The sequence below is a fragment of the Barbus barbus genome, assembly GCF_936440315.1.
Source record: "Barbus barbus genome assembly, chromosome: 30".
Lineage (NCBI taxonomy): Eukaryota > Metazoa > Chordata > Actinopteri > Cypriniformes > Cyprinidae > Barbus > Barbus barbus.
The window spans coordinates 24,882,448-24,904,946 of NC_136758.1; the positions used below are offsets into that span (position 1 = coordinate 24,882,448).

Below are 22,499 nucleotides of genomic sequence, written 5' to 3' on the forward strand. Positions count from 1 at the left end.
GCCAATAATGATTCATCACTTTACAGGGAGATTTGTACATCATGCCGACTTTCGATGTCTTCTGCACTTAATTACGTCTGATAACACTGGCTGATATCTCTGTGGAGGGCTTTTGTCAAGATGATGAATAGAGAGCTGGTGAAAAGATAGCAAAGTTGTCTTTATCCTCAACAAATCCAGACAGTCATACACATGCTATAGGCACAGTCTTATATAGTCAGACCTCCCACAAGTCCACTCATTGACCGTCTGATTGCACATTGAAATCATTAGCTATAGGATTTTTTAAATGTTTTTGAAAGAAGTCTCTTATGGTCACCAGGGCTGCATTATTTGATCAAAAATACAGTAAAACAGCAATATTGTGAAATATTATTACAATTAAAAAGAACTATTTTCTGTTTTAATGAATTTTAAAATGTTATTTCAGAACTGAATTTTCAGCATCATTTAAGTCTTCAGTGTCACATGATCCTTCAGAAATCATTCTAATTTGCTACTCAGGAAAGCTTATTATTATTATTATCAATATTGAAAACAGTTGTGCTGCTTAATATTTTTATGGAAACTGTGATACAATTACCCCAGGATTCCTTAATGAATAGAAAGCTCAAAATAGCTGTATTTGATTGAATCTTTTATACATTAATCTTTTGTAGCATTATAAATGCCTTTGCTATCACTTTCAATAAATTTAATGCATCCTTGCTGAATAAAAGTAAATAAATAAATAAAATACTGGCCACAAACTTTGAATGGTAATGTTTTTTTTAGAACATTAGAACACTGATTTATTCTAAAAATAAATCAGTGCTTATTTTTATGGCTGTTTTTCAGTATTCACAAGGAATTTTATTTGATCTTTATTCTATTTAATAATTTTCCTCACAACTGTCCCTAAATGGCATGTAAAAAAATATTCCTGTCTAAATGGCAGTTATTGACCTAAACAAGCTGTAGTGTAAAACATAATGTAGTGTAGACTTAATAATAAATGTAAGTCCAAAGACTGACTCCATTACCATTACGCCTATGGGATGTCCCCATAAAACATGGAAACCCAACATGTGTGTGTGTGTGTGTGTGTGTGTGTGTGTGTGTGAGAGAGAGAGAGAGAGAGAGAGAGAGAGGCAGATGAATGCTTTCAACACACACTTTCACACACAAGAGGACAAGAGCATGATGGGTTTGGCCACATGACTGCCTGGGGAAAAGAAAAAAAGACACAGGAGGAAAACAAATGCAGCAACCATGTCTCTTTACTGCTCTACACCTAGAGACAGGTGGTTACTATGGTTACAGTGTAAACCGATTATAGATTTCCTCTTGGCAGGCTGCATATTTATGAAGTCGAACACAAGGATGTGCAAGCATTTCTGATATAAAAACCCAGAGTTTCTTAGAGCCCCTCCACCTGCAACTGAAACAGGTGGGATATTAGGAAACAGATGGCCCTCATTATTTAATGAGTATGTTCTCTGTGAATGGAGTAATCACTTGCTATTCCAGCATGCGCTTTCAAACTATCTAATTTTGTTAGCCGTAAATAGACACATTGAACACTTATCCTATAAACCCTAAAAATGAGTTTTTCTACATTATCTCACTCAAATCAAAGTCTTTACATGTGCGAGCTCTTTGAAGCAAAACAACGTCTGCTTGCAAATTGTCCCTCTTGTGTGAACTAAAAAGTAGATGTACTCCTATTCGCTATCACTCACAGCCTGATGTTTCAGTCACGAATAAGCACTGGGTGATGTGTTCTAGCCAAATATTAACGTCAGTCTCTCTGTGAGAAGAACAGAGCTGAGAGACGAACTGTGAACAAAGCTGCTTTGGTGAAGACAACACAAATAGTGCTACACCTCTCTGTGTAAACAGGAGACAGATTGATAACTGCCGGGGAAGGTGAGAGTGACATTTTGCTTTAACATATCTCTGAGTGTGTGTGTGTGTGTGTGTTTCTTGAAGCTCTGATGCTGCAGCCTGGAGATGCTCTTCTTTATAAACTGAGGGCTGATGTTCGGGGTCATCTGGGATGGAAGGAGCAGGCGCTGGACGACTACAGAACGGCGGTGGAGCTTCAGGACTCGAGATGCTGCTCAGGGTCGGAGAATGATCAAAATTAGATTTTTCCTTCTTAGATTAGCTAATGCAAAACAGTTGTTGAACATTTTTGTCTTAATTTAATAAATAAATTTGTTAAATGTGAGTTTGAAACTACATTAAATAAATTATTGAATGTGTGGAAAACCAAGATCCAGATCGACAATTTAATTAGATTTTTTTTTTATCATCCAGCCATCTGTTATAATACTCTACTAAATTAAAACATAGCTTTTATTCTTTATTTCTTATTTTACACCAGACAAATATCATTAGCATATGTTAAATAAAGTAGTAATTTTAATTGTAGTTTTTTTTATTTGTTTTTATTTATTTAAATTTAGTTTATTAATTGTATTTTTATTTTTTATATATTAAATTAATTTAATAATAAATTAGTTTGTAGCTAAATTCAAGTAGAATAAGTATATCATATTTTTGTTGAAAAGGCTTCATTGCATTAAAAATATAATTTTATGACATTTTATTTTGAGTGAATATGCCATGCATAACTTGGTTTGTTGTCTAAGATTTTTTAGGGTTTCTAAAAAAAGTTTATTTTGCATACCAAGGCTGTATTCATTGCATACAAAGTACAGTAAAATCAAAAATATTGTGATTTTTTTTTACTATTTTAAAAAACTATTTTTTATTTTTAAATATTTTAAAATTAAATGTATTCCTGTTGCAAAACAATTTGAGCATCATTGCTCCTGTCTTCAGTGTCACACGATCCTTGAGAACCCGTTCTAATATGCTGATGTCCTACTCAAGAAATATTTCTTGTCAATGTTTTTTGTGAAAAATTGTGATACAGTTTTTAGGATTCTTTGATGAATAGAAAGTTTAAAAAACAGCATTTATTTGAAATAAAATCTTTGGTAACATGAATGTTTTGGGGTCACTTTTTGATCATGTGTCCTTACTGAAAAAAGTATTTACCTTATGACTTTAGAATAGACTGCATAAGAGCTGCTTTGCTTTTTCTTTTCTGCCAGCTAAGGAGGTCTAAAGTACCTGCAGTTTCTCATTCATCTCAATAGCAGATGGTCAGCTGATTCATGCAGCTCAGAAATACACAACCTGGATGCCGCTACCTTCATTTCATGGACAGGCAGTTTTGTTCACTGGTGAAACATCTACTATATTATAATGATTTTTTTTGCAATTGCAGTTTACATTTGTGAATGATCATCAATAGAGAGAGAGATGTTTAGAGAGCAATCAATAGAGAGCAGTTTGTACATTTTAGAAATTATATATCAGAATAGCATAAATTTAATACTTAGGGTTTAGATCAGATGTTAAGCACAGTGAGATATTTGTTCATTAGATATAATTGTTTTTGTAATTACCAACTGTTTTGATTGTAAAACTATTTAAATTTGTCTAATTAATGAACGTCTTTTAATAAGCAGCCTAATAGCCAGACCTGGACAGCTGTATCTACCTAATGTCTGATATCATATTTGCCCTAAAGAAGTCAGGTCACTTCATATGAAACCGTGCAAAGACTCTTAACTAGACGGAAAGAGAGAAACACCTGCTGAATGATATGGCTCTTCTCCAGTTCAGCGAGAGAGAGAGAGAAGAGTGTGAAGACAGCCATCTGCTCCTCACATGTTGTGCTCTGACTGGGCTCATTACATTTCAAGGACAACACGAGTATCCATCTGTGAGAAAAAATGAGGTATCACTCAAATTCTGACAAAAGTGTTTCAGGTTTTTGCTATTCTTATATCCTATTTTCAAGGTGTGAGCATTTTGAGATGGAGTGTATCAGCTTGGGAGTGAATAGGGTAAAATTATTTCAGGTGAGAAATGGTTCTTGTTAAATGAATAGAATATTGTGGGCATGTTACAACAAACTGAAATTCTTCAAACTTTAATTACAGCCCCCCCCCCCCCTCCGAAAATGTCCTTAGTCTGAGACTTAATTTTTTTTTCAAGCGACATCCACCAAACTCTGCACCTGCAGCCTCCTCTGACATAATGTGTTATGTTTTCCTACAAATCATATGGATGAAGAATTGTGTTGTCACTTTAGATAAAAGCATCTGCTAAATTATAAATGTAAAAATATATATATTTTTAAAAATCCTATTGACTACATTTGAAAAACTGTAATCCCTTTAAAATTTACATTCACCAAATAGACATAGTGTAATGCAACAATGCAAAAATTGTTTTCAATGACTCAAGTTAATCATTTATTCGTTGTTTTTATATATGTATTTATTTCTTTATTTACTCATTGGGCATTTAGCATATTACTTTTCTCCAGTTAAAGCTGAACTAGATGCAACAGGCTCTATTTACATGTGCATTTATTTAAGCATAATTGTTTATCTATTTATTTGTTTATTGTATTTACACATATTCAGAGATGCTTCTAAATGTAGTGAATCAGAAACCTGGTATTTTTGCCTAAACTATGTAGTCCCTGAAACAGTTTTCAGTTTTAACTGAAGCTGGATTATTTTCTTTAGCTTTGCGTCCATCACTAGGTGGTGCCAGAAATAAGCACAGATAAGTTTTCTCTTCACACTCACGGGTGCTTTGGTGTTGTTATAAGGCATTGTGCAGTATAGGAAAACTATATAAAGACTATGGCAACAGTCACAAAAGATGCCTATATCAGGGTTCAACTGAATAACTCCAGATTCAAAATACTGAGCTTTTCATTTGTTCCGTGGACCTTCTGTAAAAGCCCTTTCTTTGTCGTAGGATGAACAACATGTTTTATTCAATTTTAGAGGGAAAGGGCATGAAGAAAATCTATGAATTTTAAACTCACCTGAGTGTGAAAACTAAGCCTACTTGTTTTAACCCTAAAAAGAGCATCTAGTCTGTGTGACTGCTTGCAACTCATTGCAAAGGCATGGGTTGGGTTTCTAATAAATATATTCATAAACGCAATTATTTCTAGAGTAGTCCTGTGACAACGTCGAGGACATGACCGTAATGAAATCTCCCCCAGAGACGCAAAGGTCAGTTTTTTCTACTCTTTTTTTCCGCATTTAAAGATCCAAAAACCCAAAGCAAGTAAAAGCAAATCAAGCTGAGTGTTGTTATAAGTTACCGGATGCAACAAGAAAGACCAAACATTGTACGAGTTGCTCTGTTTGATATTGAAAATGTCTGTTTTTATGATATTGAGTTAATACTGACATTGGAAAGAAGGTCTAGGTGTCGTCGAGAAACTATTTTTGTTTCTCAAACACGGTCACAGATCCATTAGGACCCGATGGCGTCACGTTGCACGTGTGACGTCTGTGAATGTGATGCATGTGGATGTGGAGTAACTGTCCATGGTGCTGAAACCGCCGCAGCGTCGGGATGCGCCTTCCGGAGTCTCGCAGCATCGATGCGCGCATTTTCTGAGCGCCTATTTATACACTTGAAATCCACAGAAAGGCTCGAAACAGTGTCGGAATGCTGCCCAACGACACCTTCAAGAACCTGGAGGATGGTTTCTATCTGTTAAACTTGTCCAGCAACGAGACGCATAACGGGGATTCTCACGGCAGCAGCGCGATCTTCATCTCCTTCATCTATTCCGTAGTGTGTCTGGTGGGACTCTATGGGAACTCGATGGTGATTTATGTGATCTTCAGGTATGCGAAGATGAAAACTGCGACGAACATCTACATTTTGAACTTGGCGATCGCGGATGAGTTACTCATGCTGAGTGTGCCTTTCCTAGTCACCTCTTCTTTACTTCACCACTGGCCCTTTGGGTCTCTCCTGTGTCGATTGGTTTTAAGTGTTGATGCCATTAACATGTTCACCAGCATCTATTGTCTGACTGTGTTGAGTATCGATCGCTACATCTCCGTGGTGCATCCCATCAAAGCAGCCCGGTACCGGAGACCAACCATCGCCAAAATGGTCAACTTGGGGGTCTGGATATTCTCCATCCTGGTCATCCTACCCATCATCATCTTCTCCACCACTGCACCCAACTCTGACGGATCGGTAGCTTGCAACATGCAGATGCCTGAGCCCGAGCGTCAGTGGATGGCTGTATTTGTGATCTACGCCTTTCTGATGGGCTTTCTCTTCCCTGTCATTGCCATCTGCATGTGCTACATCCTCATCATAGTGAAGATGCGGGTGGTCGCATTGAAAGCGGGCTGGCAGCAGCGCAAAAAGTCCGAGAGGAAGATCACGCTGATGGTGATGATGGTGGTGACGGTGTTTGTGATCTGCTGGATGCCTTTTCACATCGTGCAGCTGGTCAGCGTGTTCGTCCAGCAGCACAATGCCACCCTCAGTCAGCTGGCTGTGATTTTGGGATATGCCAACAGCTGTGCCAACCCCATCCTGTACGGATTCCTGTCGGACAACTTCAGACGCTCCTTCCAGAGGATTTTATGCCTCCGCTGGTGGGATAACGCCACGGAGGAGCCCATAGATTACTATGCCACGGCTCTGAAGAGTCGAGAATACAGTGTGGATGACTTTCAGCCGGACAATCTGGAATCGGGCAGCACGTACAGGAATGGCACCTGCACATCCAGAACTACAACGCTGTAGGACTCGGTATTACAGCATAAAGACTTCTATCTGTTGTAACTGCAGTGTGTGTTTTGTGTTGAAATGTATTGGTAAGACTTCATAATAACGTTCGTTAACGCCATTATTAGATTATATAATGCTAGTAGTTAATGTGCATTTTTGCCTATATGAATGTGCATTAACTTTTATGCACATTATATAATGCTTTCAATGGCTTATTGATGAAAGTTATTATAAAGTGTGTCGATATGGGAAAAATGTGTGACATACAGATAAAAAAAGAAATATCCACAGCCAAATATTTAGTTGTTTGATTTGAAATGGAATAAAACCTGGGGAAATCATTCACTCTCAGTGTATTATGTGGTAAAACTAGATTTGTATTTTCCGAAGGAAGTTTGCATGCAATGCTTGCAAAGCAGGAACAAAACAGAGTTACAGTTTTGGCATTTTATGTTTTGGTTCTGTGCACAGGAATGAAATTAGAACTGCCTTGCATTGTCATTATATTAAGTATTCAAATATATGCAAGAAAGAAGACCAATCGCAGTGCAGAATGCAAATGTAACATCACCGCAGTCATTGAAGTTTTGAGAAGCGTCTCGCTGCAGCCTACAAGATCCAGGGGGCGTGGTTGGATCCAGATCCAACTCCTCCCACCTGCCTATACCTAAACCTACTCATCTCCACCCTCGATTCCTAAACCTACCCATCTCCACCCCCGGATCCCTAAACCCACACCATCTCCACCCCTAAACCTACCCATCTCCACCCCCCCTACACGTGGATCCAACCACGCCCCCTGGATGTTGTGGACTGCAGCGAGCCCTACTTGGAAGTTTTGAGTAGCACGATCGTGTCGATGTTAGTCAGTGACTTTTTTTAACATTTAATGTTACATTTCTTTATTAAAAAAAAGAGCAAATGTTCGAGACTGCACTTAGTGACGTTAAAAAAGACGGCTGCTACATAACATTTCCAGTAGTGTTGTTGGTTAAGCGCGTAGCCGAGTTCGTCCGCCTTTTTCCGAAATCGATCTTCTCTCTTTTCACATCTCATATCACATCGTAAAGCCATTTGTTTTCAATAAAAATCAAAATAAAATAACGCAAAGTAAAGTAGGAAATAAAGCATCGGAGGTGTATCTGAGCAGGTGTGCTAAAAGATGCTTTGTTGACTCGCGGAGTGGTGAAAACACGGAATGGAGTCTAATTTATATGGACTCTGAATGAGCCAAATGGAATAGATTTGAGGAAGCAGCGGCGTGGAATTCTAAATGGAGTTTAATTTATTAGGGAATTCGTCTATGGCAAGCCGTTTTGACTTTTATTCCTTCTCAGGATATGAATTCTTGATATCAACAATTCAGTTTTCACTAGTTAAAATGCTAATTCTTTATATCAAGAATTAAATAGTTGATATCTGTAATTGTATTTTCACTATTTAAATGTCACCATAGGCTGCCATTCAAAATCAATTGTTGATATGACGAATTAATTTTTTACTAGTTGAAATTTCAATTTCACATATCAGAAATACAATTATTACAAGTAAAAATGTCTATTCTTGATATCAACCATTTAACTGCACAATAATAGCTAACCTGACTAAACTCACACTGGAGCCACGCGTCACTGGTCCTTTCTGCTGTTTACAAGCAGTCCCAAAAACAAGTATGATCTCACGTCACGCCAAGGACATCTATTTCAGCGATATTTGTCAGATAATAAAGACATTTACGTGTGGTACTCAAAGCCGCGTACAGCAGCTTAAACATCCGTCTTTATTTATATAACTCTTCAGTTAAAAATACAGGTGTGAAACTTTCATGTTGTGAAACATAGAAATATATAATTAGAAAACACATCAAATTGCAATATTAACACAATATCTTCTACAGCTGTTACATCTCCACTTAGGTGCATTTAAATATCAGCTATGAAAGAGTAAACAAATACAGAGTACGCTCCTAATAAATCTAATTACCGTAGATGTGACTAGATAGGATTTCCAAATCCACAAGACCCTGATTTCAACTGTGAGACGAAATGGCAAATGAAATTCAAAGGCAGTAATTACACAGCACTCTTGTGACTCCAGACCTCACACCCAAATGTTCTGAGAGAGGAATATCTTGCAGTAAGCACCCTCTGTAGTCTGCATATGTCACATTGAATTATCTTTCACATTTGCACAGTCTCTCCCACTTAGGTTTCCTCCTTTTCATTCACCTTCTCCATGGAGCTGGATCCATTCAAAGCCACAGCCTCCGCCTTCCTCTGGGCCAGTTTTATGGATCTCCTCCTCAGGCATCCTTTCACGATGGCCGCCACGATCACCAGCAGCACTATGAAAATCAGCAGAGCTATAATTGCAGGTACTACGATATTTGAAATGTCTCCATCGCTCTTGTCAGTATGAACAACTGTCTCATTCATTCTGGCATCATCAGGCAGAGACGTTGGTTGAGTTAGCACAGATTTGCCCCTGTTTATTTTTGAATATTCATTGTTTTTCAGATTGGTGGTGGGCGGCTTTGACGATCCATTACAAATGCCATCGTCATTGTACGAACATAGACATTTGTAAGAGCCTTCTGTGTTCAGGCATCCTTGCTTGCATGGTTTGGATTCTTCACATTCGTTTACATCCACACAGTTTCCAGATGCATCCCTCCTGTAGCCTTTTTGGCACTCCTGGCAGAGTTGCGATATATTTACGTTTTTGCCGCCCACCAGAGTCCAAACCAGATCTTTGGAGCATGTCAGATTGAACCTGGCACCAGAAAGGCAAACAATCTGACGTGTGTACGGATCATTTGATGGCTCAGTCATGTCACGTGTGCTGAGTATTTCTGGACGAGGACATGCCAGCTTGACGTTTCGTTTGCAAATGAAAGGATGATCATTTTTGCAGGTAGTATCCTCAAACCCATTGCTTTTTGCACCAGAGTCACTGTATTCCACTGAAAGCAGCCCACAACGAATATTTGTGCAAGTATCCTGAGGTTTGGTTTTCCAGGTTTTAACATCAGAATGAGTGCTGTTGTCCACCGTCCAGAAGAATCCTTTAAGAGGCAAATGCTGTTCAACACAAATGCCTTTATCCCTCTTTAGTCCAATCCAAAACAACGTGGTGGGTTTGCTATTCATATCCCAGATTGTTTTCAGAATCTTGTCCATTTCCTTCTCATTTGGAATGTTGGTCAGGAAACTTCCAGGTTTGCAGTAATTCTGAGCATTTTCGAATGAGAGTTTGTTCAAATGAACAGTGTAGGACGATTCGAGCAAACAACGTGCCATGTTGAGGAAGCTCGTAAAATATAATCCCGTCCAGAGCTGCATGTCTGCACGCTGACTGGAACTAAATGAAACTGTCTGCTTTCTTAGCTGCCCCTGTGAGGTCCTCCCAAGACAACAAGCACAGGAAGTCTGTTCAGCCTTGATACAGTCGTTCACTTCCTCTTGGGTGGTGGTGCTGCTGAAGCAAAACAATCGCAACTATGAACAAAATCGGTTGTTGTTGAAACAAAAGCTCGCATAATACACAAACTCCCACAGCAGAGTGATAGATGAGCTCAAACCGATGGGAAAAACCTATGTTCCTTGGCACAGGATCCGTTAAATCCAAGCATGGATCAACAACACCCATTACCTCCTTGAAGGTTTTAGATTTCAATACCTTGGAAACATCATAACTGCCTATTCTAGCATCCCATCATAAAGATATGTGTAACACTGGACAAGGACTTTTCCTATTTATTTTACTTGCTCATTGTGTCTATAACAGGATTCTTTGACAAAACAAACTCTGGGAAAAAAAATTCCCGGAAGCATTGCTCATTGCATTTGGGAATGCGCTTTACAGTAGTCCTATACCTTTGTTTTACATGTCACACTTAACACTGTCAGATTCGAATGCGTGTTGATTGACCTCAGTGTGTGTTTTCAAGGGCTCACGTGGGACTAATGCGGCGTTGAGTGTCCCATGACTAACACAGTATTATTCTATCCTTCTAAACAGGCCGCTTCATGACGGACCAGCAGATGCTTCCTGGAGGAAATGTCAATGAATGGCAGGAAGTGAGGTTGAAGGGGGCACTTGATTTTATGTTCTACAGTCTGGAGGGTCAGGGGGGTGGAGAATAAGGACAGGAAATAGAATTATGAGTAAGAGGGAAAGGAGTTACCAGTATGCCAAGAAAGACCAAAGAACAAGAAGTTGAAATGAAGGTGATGCAGGTGTTTATATACAAAATGTAATATATGATTATAAATACTTTGTTTATGCTAATTTGTTATAATTAAATATTATAATATAATGTACATTTCAATAATTATATTATTGACTTTTTATGTTTGTCGCTAATTTGATATTAGAATTAATAAATGAATAAAATAAAAAAGTATAAGTAAATAAAAACGCGAATATAATAAAATTATATTTACTATATATACACACACCTTTTTTAAACTTAGTCTCAGTTTAACAATGTTCTCAGAAAATGTGTTACACAATGCAACACTGTTATTTAGTAGGTGGCATGTGTGTATTTATAAAAATTTCACACACTCTAGTACTGAATTCCTCCTACGGCACATCTTGAAGGAAGACAGCTAGTGAGTCATGATTTAGTTAAAAGTAGGTTTGAAAGATACAACCCATGGCAGTATTGAATGCCAAGAAATGTTAAACTGCTAACTTAAAAAAAAAAAAAGTAGCTTGAAGCTCATCAGCTCCAGACAGCTTACATCGTAACAACGCTGCTGACATCAACAGCTTACAGTTGCATTGCCGGTTAGTGCTGGTCTAGATGGTGGATCAGCACTGGCATGCTGTGCAACAGCTGGTGAGGCTAGTCAACCTGCTGTTTAAGTAGACCAGCACCAAAAACACTACATATGCTGGTCTTTTGAGCAGGAAACAGAGTCCTACATCAGCTAATACAAGCACCTGGCTGGATTGACTTGACAGGTGTGTAGTTTCACCTTCATCTCACCATCAAAACATGTAATTGAGCACATTAATTATACTGTAATATTTAGAAGGATGTCAGTGTGACACATGTTGTAGGATGGAAAAAATAGCTGGTTTAGACATTGCATATTTTAAACACAACCTGTCTAATACCATGGGTACAATGTCAGACTAAAAACTGCAAAAGTCTCTGTTTATTCTCATTGCTGTCTAGGAGAAACATTAAAGTGATCTTTTTGGCATTTTTCTTTCGTACAGATCTCGGTATCCTGTTGTGGAACGTAAATTCTTGGGAATGACAGGTTTTTCCCCAGTCTAAGTAGGAAACATTTTTTAACAAATTTCTTTCTTTCTTTCTTTCTGAAATGTTTTTGTTTTTGTGAATTTAACATAAATTCAAATTTATTTATTCATGTATTTAGTTAGTAAAACCACTCAAATCTATTAATTTGGAAATTATAATTTTTTAGATTTTATGTGTCCATATTTAAAAAGAAATCAAAATATAGTGTAAGATTTCAGTTTTATAATTCTGAGTAACTCTTGATTTTAAAGGCTGAATTTTTTTTTGTATGTATATATTTATTTATTAAAATGTATTTATTTATTTAATAATTAAATTAAAATTTATGTTTAATTAAACCTTTATTTTTACTTCAGCTATTATTACTTTTTATATGTTCATAATTGGTCATTTTTGTAGCATGTAAATTAAAATACAGCATGAGATTGTAGCTTCATGAAACCTTTTTGTGTTTATATATGAAATATACATTCTGTTTTTATTCATGTATTATTACATTTAAATGTTATTTTACCCCATATTACATTTTATATGTTCGTGTTTGCTCATTTCATAATAAAAAAACAGCATGATTATGTGATAATTATATCTTCATGAACATAATTGCTCTTAATTTCAGAGGCTCTTTAAGAGTCATCGTGTTTGTCTCAGTATCAGCACTGTGTGAAAATTAGATCAGTGTTCTCGCAGAAAATCTGTTACACAATACAGCACTGTTCACTAGCAGGAGGAAAAAGAGCCAGTTTAGTCACTGCACATTTACACAAGCTGTCTACAAGCATGTGTGCAATGTCAGGCCAAGACTTCAGAGTAAAGCAACTCTGAAGCAACAGAGTAAAGCAAGCAGAATCAGAAACTCTTTGCAAGTACTTTCAAGCAAGCACTACCGATGCATTGCAAAGCATCCTGTTGTATACTGTACATACTTCAAGTATGTTTTTAGGGTGGTAACAAACCTCAGTGGTCAACTGGCTGCAAAAGAAGACAGTCTGCGTTAATGCCGGTTATATTTAGTGCCCTGTATGGCGGGACTAAAAAAGTGGTGCATTATTAATTCTGACACATTTCCAAATGCACTTGCATAAAGCACTATTCAAATCTAACACATTACTGTCTGCATGTGAGGCACTAATGTGAGACTCTTTAAATCTAGCAATTCACTTTCATTTAAGCAATTAAACAATCGCAGCACTCCTAATGGACTGACTAAGAACTTTTCTTTAAAATTAATTTAACCACTTTGACTTTAAATGTCAAAAGCTTTTACAGGCAGCTTTATAAGTTAGATGGGGGCATCTGAGGAAGCCAGTACAGCGCAGCACTAATCACTGGGCAATTTAGAGCTGTCACTCAAACATGTTTCTTTCATGATTCAAAAACAGCCATTTCAATTTCACAAAATGTAACTACATTACAAAACATCCCCACAGGATTAATATTCCCACCGGATAAACACTCCACACGTCTTTTACGTGGACCCATAAAACAAGTAGGCAGATGCAGACCAAGATAAAGATGTGCCTCGCTTTCTTCTAAAGCTGGAAATCAAAAGCGAGCCGTCTAACGTTGTGTATCACGATACACCTTGATCCTTCACTGGTGAAACACTTGATAGATGTTGATGAGTCAAAGCAAGTCCCTGTGGTCTCATTATACAGCCACTGAAAGCCTCTCCCAGGTTTGATGTTTGATCAGTTGAGCGGCCTTGCATTTGACTGTTTTCTACTTAGACTGGAGAAAACCTGACATTCCCAAGACAGAATTTGTGTTCTGAGCTCCACAACGAGATACAGGCATCTAAGAAATATCACAAATGAGATGTTTCTGTGAGATTACATGAAATATAAATGAGTATATTAAGGTCTATAATCTCACGTGTCTTCAGATTTGTAATGTTTGTTCTCAGATTTGCCTACATACCAAAATCTACCATTACAAGTCAAATATTATAATATGAACTCAAAAATTTTGCCAACTTTCTGTATATTTGTCATTTATTTTTCTCTAGTCTAAGTAAAACATTCTATTCTGTGCCTTTCTATTAAATTATAGTTTTTTCAATTCTAATTTATTTAACATTCAAATTAATTTGATCTATTTTACACTATTATTTATTTGAATAAGTTCAAGTTTGGTCATATTTCATTCTTTCTTTTCATTATTTATTATGCAATCTTTTGTTTATTCATTAATTTTTCTGTTCAGTTGTTTATTTACTTATTTGTCTATCAAACATTAATTTTATATTCATTTGTTATTTATTTATAGAGATTTATGTATTTGTAAGTATTTTTATTTATTTTATTTCTATATACCTGTAAATCAAAATATATATGAACTAAACATTTTCCCTCAATAAACTCCTAATTTTCTGCTTATTGATAGTTGTTGTTGTAGTTATGTTTAGGTATTGGGTAGGGATGTAGAATATGGTCATGCAGAATAAAGCATTAATATGTGCTTTACAAGTATTAATAAACAGCCAATATACTAGTAATATGCATGCTAATAAGCAACAAGCTAATAGTGAAGAGTTTTCCCTAATCTAAAGTGTACCAGCACTTCTTACTAGCTTTACAAAGAGTCCATTTTAAACTCTTTAAGATGAAGCATTAGTCTGTTTTATTTTTCACATCCATCAACCTTTGATTTGAATATCAGAAGTAAACAGGCAGTGATATTTAACTTCAGTGCAGAATAGCTAATCGCCACTCATTTATTCTTAATTATGTTTGAAATGACCCTGTAATTGGCACCTCGGGAGCTCGCAGAAGGCAATGCGTCCAGTCGCGCATCTGAGAAGACTTGAATAAGTCTCGAGCTGTCTGAGTTCATTAATACAATATCCAAGCTAATAGGAGAACACGCTGCCAGTTCATATTCTCATAACACATGAATAAAATATGGTGACATTTACTGACCTCACCACAAGAGAGGCAAGCGTAGAATAAACAGACACATGTGGAATAGTGTGTAGAGCAAACACACTCGTGCTGTGGTAGGACTGAGTGAGTAGTAATTGTGATTAAAGGAGACGGTCTTATTTTTCGTTATGGTTTGTGTTGAGTTATAGGGGTTTCTTGGTTCCTGAGGAGCATCTATGTTCTCATAATCAGAGATTGACGACCACATTTACTATTAAATTGCCAGGTATATAAAACATCAGACAGAAGTGGACTGAATGCTGTAACTGAAGTTATTCCTAACTTCTGATTGCCTTCAATAATAGCTCTGACAGATAACACTAGTAAACATCAAGACTTTGTATTGTGTCTTTAAAGTAGGCCATTATTTAAGCACCATCATGTTCCTTTCCTTTCCATCCATTTATTTATTTACTTATTTATTTTTGGAAGAACGTATGCTCTCAGACATTTTTTTTTGTAAATTGTTGTGTTTTTCAGGGAAATGAAAATCATACAGGTTTTAATTGGAATGAGGCATTTTTATTTTTCAGAAATGAAGTTCAGTTTTAGGCGAATCATCACTTTATGGATTTGAAGATTTTTATTTTTGCAATCTATGTTTTTAAAACCTTTGAGGTCTCCCTCTTCTTCTTTTTCTATGAAGCAAGAGAGGTTGAAAACCCTGACTGACAGGAACACATTGACACTAGTTTTAGTGATTGACAGCAAAGACCATGCTTCTATGATTCCCGTCAGTTACACTGACAACCAGTTACCATTTGGGGTTCAGTTCATACAGCACATAACCAAAATAATTCTCAAAATTCAGCTGGGAATCTTGAAAATGAAAGGGAGTCACTCTGATTATATACTTTTGTTGTCAATCATTTTTTTTAAGCAGAGTGCATATGAACAGACTCCAAAACTGATTCAGGACTGAGTGCCACCAATTACGATAACTAATGGTAAAGATCGTTCTAAATTTAAAAGAATAGAGTCCACAACTATAATGATATTTTTTTTCAGCTGATGAACGATAAAAACATAGACTTAGTCAGGTTAGACGCCATATTGAATTGAACACGGATGAAAACGAGGCTGTGAGGGATAGATTTACAATGGCATACACTGTACAAAAAAATCCTAGATCACATACTCATCACAACTCATAAGTTTCAAAACTGTTTTATGTAGTTTTTGTCTACTGGAAGTTTTATTTCTTCTTCCGGAAAGACGTTTCGTAAGCTGAACAATATCGTGCGTTGGTGTGGATGCTAGTTGTCTTTCTTTGTGTTCTTTAACCAGTAATCTGCATCGACTGCAGTGGATTTTGGTTTTCAGTGTGTTTAAGTGTGCAATTTACAGAGAAAAGGACAAATTAAAGTGGATGGTTCAAGCAGAGATAATTGAACTGCGTTTCCTCATGCAGACAGACCAACAACTGGCCTGCGCTATGGATTGTTGGAGATTTGATACAAACTCTGGGGATAATTCACGAGCCAGTTAAAACATTGTTCCCTGACATCTTTCCCACAGAGGTTTGTGGTTTCATTTGTTGTTTTCTCTCTGAAGTCTGTGTCTTCTCTCAGCATGCTAAGTGATGATTTGTTTTTGTGCCAGAATGTGTTTTGACGATGGCATACGGTACTCTGTTGCACAACTGTGATGCTCACATTCAGGTTGTGCTGATTGTTTTGATATTTGAGGGAAGTGGGAAATTTCCTGACCCCGACCAGGGTGTAGATCGTTCTGCTTATCCAAAGAAAACGCGTCTCCTCTTTGCAAATTGCAACTGTAATTACAGCGGAAGAGATAACAAATCTGAGCTTCTATAAATCCTGACGTTTGCATGTTAGAGGGCACAGGAAACGTGTTTAAGCCCATGGGGATTTCCACTTAATGCAACGGGAACTCCACTGCCATGTTGCTGACTTCCGCGTAACCGAAAAGAGCAAGACGGCAAAAGAAGCCCACAGATTCGAAGCGCTGCTATTTATAGCATCTCAACTCTATTAGGATTAAGGTTGGATATTTCATTAAAGTTCAGTGCCTTGCTGGTTTCCTCTAAATCAGTGTTTGCTAGGTGAACAGAAGGCTAGAAGAGATGATGGAACAGTGCTATAAACCATTATCAGAGCAACATCTTGATATTTACTTTGATTAACATCCTCCTTCAAAATCCCATCACGTTACAGTTTATTGCCCCAGAATATCTCCTGGTTTCGTTGGAGTATGTGGGTCAAAGCGGAAATGAATGTCAAAAACTGCAATAATAAAAGTATTGAGATGTGTTTTCTCTCACCGCCTTTTGAAAGATGATTGCTAATTTTTCTTTACGTATACATTGGAAAATGGCTAGTAAGAAACTGCTAGTAAATTTCACAAATAATTACAAAGAAATGCAATTATCATTGAATTTAATGTGAAATTTTGAAGTAGAAAGACTCAGATGTGACCCTGGACCACAAAACCAGTCATAAGGGTAAATTTTTCAAAATTGAGATTTCTGAATAAATAAGCTTTCCATTGATGCATTGTTTGTTATGATAGGACAATATTTGGCCGAGATACAATTATTTGAATATCTGGAATATGAAGGGGCAAAAAAAAAATCTTAAATATTGAGAAAGTCGCCTTTAAAGCTGTCCAAATGATGTCCTTAGCAATGCATATTACTAATCCAAAAATATTTTTAATATATTTACGGTAGGAAATTTACATAATATCTTCATGGAACATGATATTTACTTGATATCCTAATGATTTTTGGCATAAAAGACAAAGTGATAGTTTTGACCCATACAGTGTATTTTTGGCTATTGCTATAAACATACCCCTGCTACTTATGACTGATTTTGTGGTCCAGGGTCACATATAGTAATTTGTGTAACATACTCCATTAATCCTTATTTTACGTATTTATTCACTCATTTTTACAGTATATGGTTCAATGTGGAGTCACACATTCCACAAAACAGTATTATTTTGGGTGAAGAATCAAAGCACAGAATAGTTTCACTTTGCAGGGAAACCTTGAAAGCACACAATGCTAATGTTTCAATATTATAGTCTAAAACCTCTTAATCTTTGTGTTTAACTTGTCAGTCATTGCTACTGGTTGGGAAGGTTTCTAGAAAGAAATGTATTCAGACACATGAAAGGACGGGGATGTTTTAAATAACGTGTAAATGGCAGGTTAACAGTGACTGATGGGAACCTTTCATTATAAAGATCGCTTTGATCTGTCGCTTTTTGTGCACCCTTGTGCATGAAACATTTGGATTTATGTTCAGTCAGCATGTGACACATCAAACAAATGGAAGGGGAAAATGGCACAGCATTAAGAGAAGTGGATCTTCACAGAGGAAAAAAAATGTTAATGATTAAAGAACACAGAAATTCAAATAGGCAAATATTACTATATTTATACAAATGAAACATACTGTCAGGGAATTGTTGTGTGTCTGTCATGTGTTCCTGCCCCTTGTGCCCATATTTGGTTTGTTTCCTGTCCTTGTCATATGTAATCATCAGTTAATTCTTGTCTAGCCGTGTTCGTCTCATTAGCGTGTGTATTTAAGTTCCTGCCCGTTGAGTTTCGTGCTGTCTGGTCTACTCGTTAACCCCGGTGTGTGATGTCCTTGTCTGCCTTGCCTTGTCCTGCCCTGTCCTGATGTTAAGTAAAGACTATTATTTGAGTTTATATCCTCGTCTGCGTGTTCCTGGTTCCTCCCTCGTGTGTGCACCGTGACAGAAGACCAGACCTTAACAGTAAGCGGCGCCCCTTCACCTCGTTTTGTTTTCAGTTTTTCAAAAGTCTTGTTTTGTTCCTGTTTTGTCTGTTACTCGCGGCATGGAAGTCGCCACTCGACATCCCGCCTTAGCCCACTGCAAGTCGGCGTGGGAGTTCGGCAGGATTACCGCGAGTGCCGCGAGTCCGCTGGCCGTGAGCCCTGCAAGTCTGCCGATCGCGGGAGAAGTTCGCCGTTGTCCGCGGCTCATCCTACCCGCCGATCGCGGGAGATATCCGCCGCTGCCCGCGGCTATCCCAACCTCGCCGCTCACACCGAGCCCGCCGTTCGCGGGAGTTCACGCCGCCGTCCGCGGCACACCGAGCCCGCCGTTCGCGGGAGTTCACGCCGCCGTCCGCGGCACACCGAGCCCGCCGTTCGCGGGAGTTCACGCCGCCACCTGCGGTGCACCCAAGTCCGCCGTCCGTGGGGAAAGCCAACCCACCGTCGGCGGCTTCACCGTGCCCGCCGTTCGCGGGAGATCAACGCTGCCGTCCGCGGGGAAAGCCAACCCGCCGTCGGCGGCTCCCCCTGTTCACGCCGCCGTCCGCGGCTCCCCTGTGCACGCCGCCGGTCCGCCTCTGACTCAATGTCCGCCTCTGACTCAATGCCCGCCGGTCCGCCGCTGACTCAATGCCCACCGGATTGCCGCTGACTCAAGCCCACCGGATTGCCGCTGACTCAAGCCCACCGGATTGCCGCTGACTCAAGCCTGCCGGTCGCCGATACCCTCTCCGTGGATCAAGTCCACATGTCACGGCCAGGAGAGCCGTGTTTGTGTTTGTTGTGCCCACAGGAACATTTTAAACTTACCTTGTCATGCCATGTCTTGTCTTGTCCATGGAGACTCGTCTGGGGCAGGCGGCTCCTTGAATTGTGGCCATGGAGGCCAGTCGCAGCCGCTTGCCCCCCCTGTCGCAGAAGTGGAGGAGGTTGCTGAGGGACCCTGTGAGGGCCCCTGACTCCTCGTCAAGCCCAGAGGAAGACTCAGCTTCCTAGCCAGCCCAGGAGGGCTTCTGGTTCCTGTGGGATGTCCTGTTGTGTTTGTCTGACCCTGGAGGGTTTCATGTCGTGTCTTGTACTGTTTTGTTTGTCTAGCCCCGGAGGGCTCCTGATACCCCCTGGATTCCCCATGGAAATTTTGGGGGGGGGGTAGTAGAGCTCTGGGTGGAGTGGGTGGGCCGAAGAAGGATGTCATGGCCACAGTTACCACCTGCCATGGCCTCCTGAGCTCCCTGCTCCGCCATGGGTCCTGTCTGTCTGTTCCGCTCTGGAGGTCCCCGTCCTGTGGTCCGTGTCTGTCCTGAGAGGCCTCCAGAGCGCCCACCCCCCCCTCCCCGATGGAACTGTTAAGGCTCGGGACGAGCCTTTCGGGAGGGGGGAGTTATGTCAGGGAATTGTTGTGTGTCTGTCATGTGTTCCTGCCCCTTGTGCCCATATTTGGTTTGTTTCCTGTCCTTGTCATATGTAATCATCAGTTAATTCTTGTCTAGCCGTGTTCGTCTCATTAGCGTGTGTATTTAAGTTCCTGCCCGTTGAGTTTCGTGCTGTCTGGTCTACTCGTTAACCCCGGTGTGTGATGTCCTTGTCTGCCTTGCCTTGTCCTGCCCTGTCCTGATGTTAAGTAAAGACTATTATTTGAGTTTATATCCTCGTCTGCGTGTTCCTGGTTCCTCCCTCGTGTGTGCACCGTGACACATACAGTATTTGTATGCTATTATAGTTTCATGTTTCTAGCACATCATAAATTATGTTTGTCCATGTGACAACTTGCCCCATTTAGTGTGGCAACATGTCCTGGTCCTTTATTGATTGTAGTCGAGGTTTATACCAAATATATTGGTACACTTTAATGCTGACAAAGTTTGGAAAGGACTCTTCTTATGGGATTTGAGAGCAAGGACAGATGCTCCAAAAGAAATGCATCATAGTGACATTTAAACAAAAGCAATCCATTAAAGCAAATGGGAACAAGAGATGAGAAAAATATGCATGTTTACATTTCATGCTATTGCATAACTGTCATCCTTGAAAATGAATTGCAAGCGGTGCAGTTTTTAGTCTGTAAACAAATGCTTTTGTTCAACTGCTGGAAAAGAAAAATATATTCCTTTGTGTTCTAATTGAACTCAGGCTTTTAAAGGAGTGACGTTCTGATATACACATGAAATTTGTTCATATACAGTAATACAGTATAAACCTTGTCCTGCATAATTAAGAATAGTTGCATATGTAATTGAACTCCTGGTGTGAGACTCTAAGTTGATGGCGACGCAGAAAAATCCAGTATCCCTATAGCCTCAAGTGCTTCCCATCTGCGTTCATTTTACCTCTCGCAGGCAGCTTATACAAGCACACGAAAACTAATTTACAAAGGAATGTAGTAAATTAATGCTTTAAGCGATAGCAATTTCAAATGAATTAACCGGTGACCAATAGGAAGCAACAGTGACAATATTGTTGTGGCAGGCATATTAGATTTATTTAGTGCATTTGTGTGAGAGAGGAATGGCTGGAGGCGAAAGGGGATGTTGTTACCAGTCTGAAGATAATGAGAAATAAACATATTTGTGTAAAATGTCAAATATAATCAGAAATCTGTGGCATCTCTGCTCAATTAAACACTGCAGATCACTGACTTAATCAGAATTTAATCATGAATGTAGTAAATGTAAAATTAAGTGAGGATTATGCTTTAAAAAATAAACTTAAATCAAGATCCAAACACAGCGTCCAATCAAAAGATCTCTGTTTACCAAATCTGCATTTATTTGACAAAAGATACAGTAACAGAATAATATTGTGAAATATTATTACAATTTAAAATAACTTTAAATAACCATTTGTGAATACATAAAATATATTAGATTTTTTTTTAATTTGTTTCAGAAATGCATTTATCTTGAATGTCCTATCGTCAAATGCATCCAGTATAATGCAACAAATAACTACACAAATACTGTACAGCACTAAAAGCTTCCATGAACACAGATGTAGTTCCCTAAGTAAGAGCACTTGCACCCTCCAAACATACTATACGCATCTGGCATTGTTCGCCCTCTCTCTCAGTATTGATCAGTCCTTTTCTCCAAGTAATGCTAATGGATTTCTTGCTTTTTAAGTCTGCTTAATGGCAACCTCCATTCACAGCGCTCCATCTCGGGGTAAATCAGGGCCATTTCTCATGCTGAAGCGTATATTATTCTGGAAGTTTGGGTGAGTTGAAATGGACCACTCTTTTATTAAAATGTTGCTTTTGGTTTAATCACATATGGATTTTCCTCAAGTAATGCAGTGATGTCATATACCTTAAATGCTGGTCCTTTTCAGCACCAAAATAAATCAGAACACAACTGGAGCAAAATATGAATTTTTCAGAACCAGGAGAAAAAAGTTGCTCCTTCATTACCGTTAGACTTGATTAATTTTTGGATTTCAAACTTTATTTTAGATCATATTTGATGTATGCATCAGCTTAGTTTCAGGTGTTTCTCCAAAATTCTTTGGGAGAATTAGAAATATAATATATCACAAATACAAACAGGAATAATAAATTAAGAATCTGGATCTCGAAGTTATCTGGATTATGACACACACACACACACACAACATTCTTCTGTTCTGACCTTGGAAACTTACAAATATGAGCATGTTTATTAAGTTATTAAAAAGTCTCTTTTTTCTTCTCCTACTGGCCGTGAATCTGAAACACCCTGTTCCATTCAGCTCTTGTGTTTCTTGAGTGCTCCAGCTTTAATGTCAGATGTCATGTTGATAAGACTTATCTCTAAAGTGCTTCTGTCGAGGGCTGTTGCTCCAATCACATTCTGGATGCTATTTTCCTTTGCAATTATTAAATTAAAGCAGATATGACTGGTGTTGTGGTGTGGTCGA

The 22,499-nt window shown here is 38.5% G+C and overlaps 2 protein-coding genes across 2 annotated transcripts; one reads left to right on the top strand and one right to left on the bottom strand.

Moving 5' to 3' along the window:
- Window positions 1-5,541: 5,541 nt before the first annotated feature.
- On the top strand, window positions 5,542-6,645 carry LOC306850379 (somatostatin receptor type 1-like; the record flags this gene model as incomplete). The annotated part of the gene is made up of 1 exon (XM_079385981.1): window positions 5,542-6,645. One exon carries the CDS (start codon window positions 5,542-5,544, stop codon window positions 6,643-6,645), a length of 1,104 nt encoding a protein of 367 aa, XP_079242107.1.
- A 1,728-nt stretch (window positions 6,646-8,373) lies between these two features.
- On the bottom strand, window positions 8,374-9,996 carry LOC306849952 (complement component C1q receptor-like). Its single transcript, XM_079385344.1, has one exon. The coding sequence runs from the start codon at window positions 9,969-9,971 to the stop codon at window positions 8,835-8,837; it is 1,137 nt and encodes a 378-aa protein (XP_079241470.1). The 5' UTR covers window positions 9,972-9,996; the 3' UTR covers window positions 8,374-8,834.
- Between the last annotated feature and the right edge of the window lie 12,503 nt (window positions 9,997-22,499).